At 43.6% G+C, this 6,816-nt stretch overlaps 1 protein-coding gene across 1 annotated transcript; it reads left to right on the forward strand.

The window, feature by feature from the left end:
* Positions 1 to 2,407: 2,407 nt before the first annotated feature.
* Positions 2,408 to 6,472, forward strand: LOC139376001 (cytochrome P450 7A1-like). The gene is made up of 6 exons (XM_071118020.1): positions 2,408 to 2,636; positions 3,331 to 3,571; positions 3,699 to 4,303; positions 4,925 to 5,055; positions 5,191 to 5,369; positions 5,486 to 6,472. The coding sequence occupies exons 1-6, from the start codon at positions 2,554 to 2,556 to the stop codon at positions 5,783 to 5,785; spliced, it is 1,539 nt and encodes a 512-aa protein (XP_070974121.1). The 5' UTR covers positions 2,408 to 2,553; the 3' UTR covers positions 5,786 to 6,472.
* Positions 6,473 to 6,816: the final 344 nt, after the last annotated feature.

Below are 6,816 nucleotides of genomic sequence, written 5' to 3' on the forward strand. Positions count from 1 at the left end.
GCAACTGAAATACAGAACCTTACATTCTCCACCTAGTTACTGGTCTCAACAATTTGTCAGAACAGGTCACAACAAGCATACACACACACTCACTCACAAACACGAGAGCGAGGGCGAGAGAGACTGAGACAGACTCACGTACAGTGCATTTGGAAAGTATTCAGATCCCTTGACTTTTTCCACTTTTTGTTATGTTACAGCCTTGTTCTAAAATTGAAAAAAATAAAACATTTTCCTCATCAATCTACACATAATACCCCATAATGACAAAGCAAAAACAGGTTTTAAAAATATAAAACATGTAAAACAGAAATTGCTTATTTGCATAAATATTCAGACCCTTTGCTATGAGACTCGAAATTGAGCTCAGGTGCATCCTGTTTCCATTGATCATCCTGGAGATGTTTCTACAACTTTATTGGAGTCCACCTGTGGTAAATTCAATTGATTGGACATGATTTGGAAAGGCACACACCTGTCTATATAAAGTTCCACAGTTGACAGTGCATGTCAGAGCAAAAACCAAGCCATGAGGTCAAAGGAATTGTCCGTAGATCCGGATTATGATTGTGTCGAGGCAGAGATCTTGGGAAGGGTACCAAAAAATGTCTGCAGCATTGAAGGTCCCCAAGAACACAGTGGCCTTCATCCTTCTTAAATGGAAGAAATTTGGAACCACCAAGAATCTTCCGAGAGCTGGCCGCCTGACCAAACTGAACAATCGGTGGAGAAGGGCCTTGTTCAGGGAGGTGACCAAGAACCCGATGGTCACTCTGACAGAGCTCCAGAGTTCCTCTGCATCACTCCACCAATCAGGCCTTTATGGTTGAGTGGCCAGACTAAAGCCACTCCTCAATAAAAGGCACTTGACAGCCCACTTTAAGTTTGCCAAAAGGCACCTAAAGGACTCTCAGACGATGAGAAACAATATTCTGTGGTCAGATGAAACCAAAATTGAACTCTTTGGCCTGAATGCCAAGGGTCATGTCTGGAGGAAACCTGGCACCATCCAGGTGGTGAAGCATGGTGGTGGCAGCAACGTACAAAGAGATCCTTGATGAAAACCTGCTCCAGACCGCTCAGGAACTCATACTGGGGTGAAGGTCCACCTTCCAGCAGGACAATGACCATAAGCACACAGCCAAGACAATGCAGGAGTGGCTTCGGGACAAGTCTCTGAATGTCCTTGAGTGGCCCAGCCAGATCCCAGACTTGAACCCGATCAAACATCTTTGGAGAGACCTGATAATAGCTGTGTAGTGACGCTCCCCATCCAACCTAACAGAGCTAGAGAGGATCTGCAGAGAAGAATGGGAGAAACTCCGCAAATACAAGTGTGCCAAGCTTGTAGAGTCATACCTGTAACGATTTTGTTCCTCTTCTGACGAGGAGTAGGAAGGATCAGACCAATGCGCAGCGTGGTAAGTGTTTGTGTTATTTATTAGGAACAGAAACATTAAACAAAATAACAAAGAGAGTGAAACGAAAATGAAACAGTCCTGTAAGGTGCAGCAACACAAAACAGAAAACAACTACCCACAACCCATAGTGGGAAAACAGGCTGCCTAAGTATGGTTCTCAATCAGAGACAACGATAGACAGCTGCCTTTGATTGGGAACCATTTCAGGCCAAACACCTAGACATATGACACACAGAACAAAACATAGAATGCCCACCCCAACTCACGCCTTGACCAAACTAAAATAGAGACATAAAAAAGGAACTCAGGTCAGGACGTGACAATACCCAAGAAGACTTGAGGATATTGTCGATGCCAAAGGTGCTTCAACAAAGTACTGAGTAAAGGGTCTGAATACTTATGTAAATGTGATTTCATTTTGAATATATTTGCAAAGATTTCTAAAAACCTCTTTTTGCTTTGTCATTAAGGAGTATTGTGTGTAGATTGATGAGAGGTAATAAACTATTTTATACATTTTAGATTAAGGCTGTAACGTAACAAAATGTGGAAAATGTCAAGGGGTCTGATTACTTTCTGAATGCACTGTACACACACACAAATGCACACAAAGACACACAAACACTTGTGCGCGCCCACACGCATTCACACAGAGAGAGAGAGAGAGAGAGAGAGAGAGAGACACACACACACACACAGAAGCGTCAAAGACCTTGAAAGCTATTTGCCAACCCAGTGGGGCTATCAGGTACAGTCCTTCAGGTAGTGTTGTCCATGGACTACAGTCAAGGCCATTGTACACACATACACTTCCATAGATTTCCTAGCGACATCTAGTGTAACAGGTTATACATGTAACAAAAACAGGAAGGCGGTGTCTTGGCTGCACCTGCTAATCATTCACCGCCAATGCTTTATTGCTTCATCTGTCATCCCGTGGCGTGTGTGGAGCACCATATAAATAGCTGCCTCAGACCTAAGGATGCCACGAACACAGTCTCCAGAACCTCTACTGTCAGCTAGCTGTGTTCTCTCTGCTAGGGAGTCTACACTGAACCTAACCATCTGACCTCTCTAAGGCAGCTTGTGATCTGGCATCCACCACTAGCCTTCTGGAGCATCTTTAGCAACCATGATTATCACCATATCTTTGATTTGGGCAGTGGTGATTGGTTTTTGCTGCTGTCTGTGGCTTGCTCTGGGGATCCGCAAGAGGTAAGCAGAGACACGTGCATTGTATAGTAAAATGCCTTTACATGTCAAATGTTAAAAGATAAGAAATCAGATGTGGAATGTAGACAATAGCATCATGTAATGGAACTCATTGCAATGGAAGGATTTGGGAGATGTGGAATGTGGGTTATGTAGTTCTATTTCTTTTAAGAAAACTAAAGAGCAGCTGACTGAATTGTTTTCTTTCTTGGAGGTGTTATTTGTGTCATCTGTCATTGCTCTTAAAACTCAGATTGTTTTAAAGTTTTGTTGACTTTGGCAGGTTCTTCATTTTTGTTGAGACTTTAGTGTTGTTCACATTTCAAGAAAGTCGGAGCTAATTCAACGTATTTGACATGTTGCACTTTAAAACCAGATGGTTATGTATAAGTAGTATTGTTATTCTTAGATTGCTGCAGTGTCATTAGGTTTCACTCTGCTGGATATGATTCATTACTTTTAATGTTTGAATTGACCTAGTAGTTTGAGTACATCTTGTTTTAGCACACACTTATTTATGCATTACTATGTTGTTGTTTGGGTTACTTTGTTGCTGTTTAAGTCAAGTGTTTTAACATCTCTTACTTTATGTCTAAACATTACCTTTGTGTTTCTTATGTACAGCTTTCTCTGTTGGCTTGCTTGGGCATTGCTTTCTCGTTGTTATTATGTTACATGAGTGTTGTTGCTCTTCCAGACAACCAGGCGAGCCTCCGGTGGAGAATGGTTTGATCCCGTACCTCGGCTGTGCCCTCCAGTTTGGAGCCAACCCCCTGGAGTTTCTCCGGAGCCGACAAAAAAAATACGGCCACATCTTCACTTGCAAGATTGCTGGAAAATACTTTCACTTCCTGTGCGACCCTTTCTCCTACCATGCCGTCATCCGCCAAGGCAGGCATCTGGACTGGAAGAAGTTCCACTTCTCTACCTCGGTCAAGGTAAGGACAAACCTACCTATGAATTGTTGTTCAACTAAACATTTGGTGATATTGAGTTCATATATCTATGTCTGTCAATGCAGACTTTCAAGAGTATAATTTTAAACCTCTCTCTGTCTCCCCCCAGGCGTTCGGCCATGACAGCATGGACCCCAGACACGGTTACACCACAGAGAACCTCCACCAGACCTTCTTGAAGACCCTGCAGGGCGAAGCCCTCCCCTCGCTCATCGAGACCATGATGGAGAACCTACAGTCGGTCATGCTGCAATCCGACACCCTCAGCCCCAGCAAGGACCGCTGGGACGTGGACGGCATCTTTGCCTTCTGCTACAAGGTCATGTTCGAGTCAGGCTACCTGACGCTCTTCGGCAAGGATCTGGGAAACAACAAGAATGCTGCGCGCCAGGAGGCCCAGAAGGCGTTGGTGCTTAACGCTCTAGAGAACTTCAAGGAGTTTGACAAGATCTTCCCGGCTCTGGTGGCCGGCTTGCCCATCCACGTGTTCAAGAGCGCCCACTCTGCCAGGGAGAACCTGGCTAAGACCATGCTGGCCGAGAACTTAAGCAAACGCCAGAACATATCAGACCTGATCTCATTGCGCATGCTTCTAAATGACACGCTGTCCACCTTCAATGACCTGAGCAAGGCCCGCACCCATGTGGCACTGCTCTGGGCCTCACAGGCCAACACACTGCCTGCTACTTTCTGGAGCCTGCTTTACATGATCAGGTATGTAGGGCTTAGTCTCATTCCCATCCTTAATGTCTCTTCTATAGACTTGTGTCGTACGTTTGGACAAGCTCACTCCATGTGAGACTAGTCAGGCCAGACTAAGTAGGCCAGAAAGTGTTACAAAGAGTTTAGTCTGTTAACCCAGAAGTAAAATCTTGCGTAATGTGGTCAATTGCGTGAGTAACTTCTGTGTTCATACGTGTTGAACACCCCCACCGGCTTCACCCAATCCTGATGCATCCAAATAACAAGTTACAACAACAACAAAAAGCGGAACTAATGCTCCTCGGATCTCACGCATCTCATGCTGTGCTCATTGTGGTGGAGTTAAGGCCAGAGTAATGTCTTTTGTAACAGTCCTGTACAGTACATTGGCATCTCAACAATGCTCTGACTGCGGCTTAGCACTGGCTCACAGTAACTCTTCGATAACAGAGGTGTCAAGAACCACTTATTAAATACAGTTGGAGAAACATAGCATTCCCTTTATGTCGTAGAGCTGCATAGAATGACCATATCCTCCTCTACCAAAGTGCACGTTGAGAATATTGTGATTAATCAATCTGTATAGTCTGAACTTGATGGTTTTATTGACCCTATCTTGTCTTGTGTCTTCAGGAGTCCAGAGGCTATGAAGGCAGCCAATGAGGAGGTGAAAAAGATTCTGGAGAGTTCAGGTCAGCGTGTCGACCACAGCAAACCACAACTCACTCTCTCCCGGGAGGACCTGGACAACATGCCTGTAATAGGTAAGGGAAAGTTGCGATACACCTGGTGAAATAAAGCCAAAATTATTTAATAAATATTGTAACTAAATCATGTTTGATACCAAAGTCTGTCCATTCAATATGTGATTGTCAAATGTAATGTCTTCTTGCCTACAGACAGCATCATTAAGGAAGCCATGCGTCTGTCAAGTGCGTCAATGAACGTCCGAGTGGCTAAAGAGGACTTCCTGCTTCACCTTGACAACCAGGAGTCGTACCGCATCCGCAAAGATGATGTCATCGCCCTCTACCCCCAGATGCTCCACTTTGACCCCGAAATTTACGAGGACCCTTTGGTGAGTGATGCTCAGGCTCTTTCTTTTAAAGGTGAAGGGGGTCTAGTATGAAGACCTCTTAACTAGGGCCAGTTTTACTTGATTTTTCTAATACTCCTCTACCTGTCAATCCACAGACCTACAAATACGACAGATATTTGGATAACAGTGGCCAAGAAAAGACGACGTTCTACAGGGAGGGGCGCAAACTGCGGTACTATTACATGCCTTTCGGCTCTGGGGTGACCAAGTGCCCCGGGCGTTTCTTCGCAGTGCACGAGATCAAGCAGTTCCTAGCGCTGGTGCTCTCCTACTTCGACATGGAGCTCCTAGACTCAGCCGTTAAAGTGCCTCCTCTCGACCAGTCACGTGCAGGCCTGGGGATCCTGCAACCCACCTATGATATTGACTTTAGATATAAACTGAAAACTCAGTAAGACAGACTCGACTGATATACTTTCTCCATAATGTGAATTGCATATATTGTATATTTAAGAATTTAAGCCACAATGATCCCACTGGGCACACACTGGTTGAATCAACATTGTTTCCACATCCTTTCAATGAAATGACGTGGAACCAACGTGGAATAGACGTTGAATTGACGTCCGCACTCAGTGGGATTTAAATACACTGCGATGTACTGTTATAATGTATTTTTAAAGTTGATACAGAGAGGTTTTTGTTAGCCTCAGAAAGGTAGCATTGGTGAAAAGGCCATTTTAGGAAGAGTCCTGTTTCAAAAGTGTCTTTGATGGAACTCCATATAAATGTTATCAGTAATATTTACTGAATCTTCCACGTAAGCATTATTACTGTATCACTATTGCCGACCGCAATCTTTGAACTGTGAAATCATTCAACATTTCAGTTGTGCTTCTGTTTGTGACCTTCACAATCAGTAGTTGGTAATTGCCCCCCATTTACTGTGCTGTTGAATGACTCTTTTTGCGCTGATTGAGTAGTGTAATGTACATTCTAGTTCCGTTGAAGTATTCCCTATGCTGGGATAAAATAATTGTATTATCTGTATTAATGTTTACTGTGATATACCGTACAAAACAAGTATAAAAATGCATGTGATGTTTACTTTACAAAACCAGTATAAATGCAATACATTTCTACAATGGTGTATTGTGCCACTAATTTCTTAATTGACCATTCAGTCATTACTTTGATCACTATTCACGCAAACATACACAAAGAAAAGCCACACTCATGGTATAGGTCATTCAATAAACTAATAAAGTCTCTCTCTCTCTCTCTCTCTCTCTCTCTCTCTCTCTCTCTCTCGGGGTCTGACAATCTGGATGGAAAATTACTGAGAATAATAGCAGGCGATATTGCCTGGAGGGAAGCTGAAGTCGTTCCACTACCCAAGAATAGTAAAGCCCCCTTAACAGGCTCAAATAGCCGACCAATCAGCCTGTTACCAACCCTTAGTAAACTTCTGGAAAAAATGGTGTTT

Source organism: Oncorhynchus clarkii, chromosome 20, assembly GCF_045791955.1.
Source record: "Oncorhynchus clarkii lewisi isolate Uvic-CL-2024 chromosome 20, UVic_Ocla_1.0, whole genome shotgun sequence".
Lineage (NCBI taxonomy): Eukaryota > Metazoa > Chordata > Actinopteri > Salmoniformes > Salmonidae > Oncorhynchus > Oncorhynchus clarkii.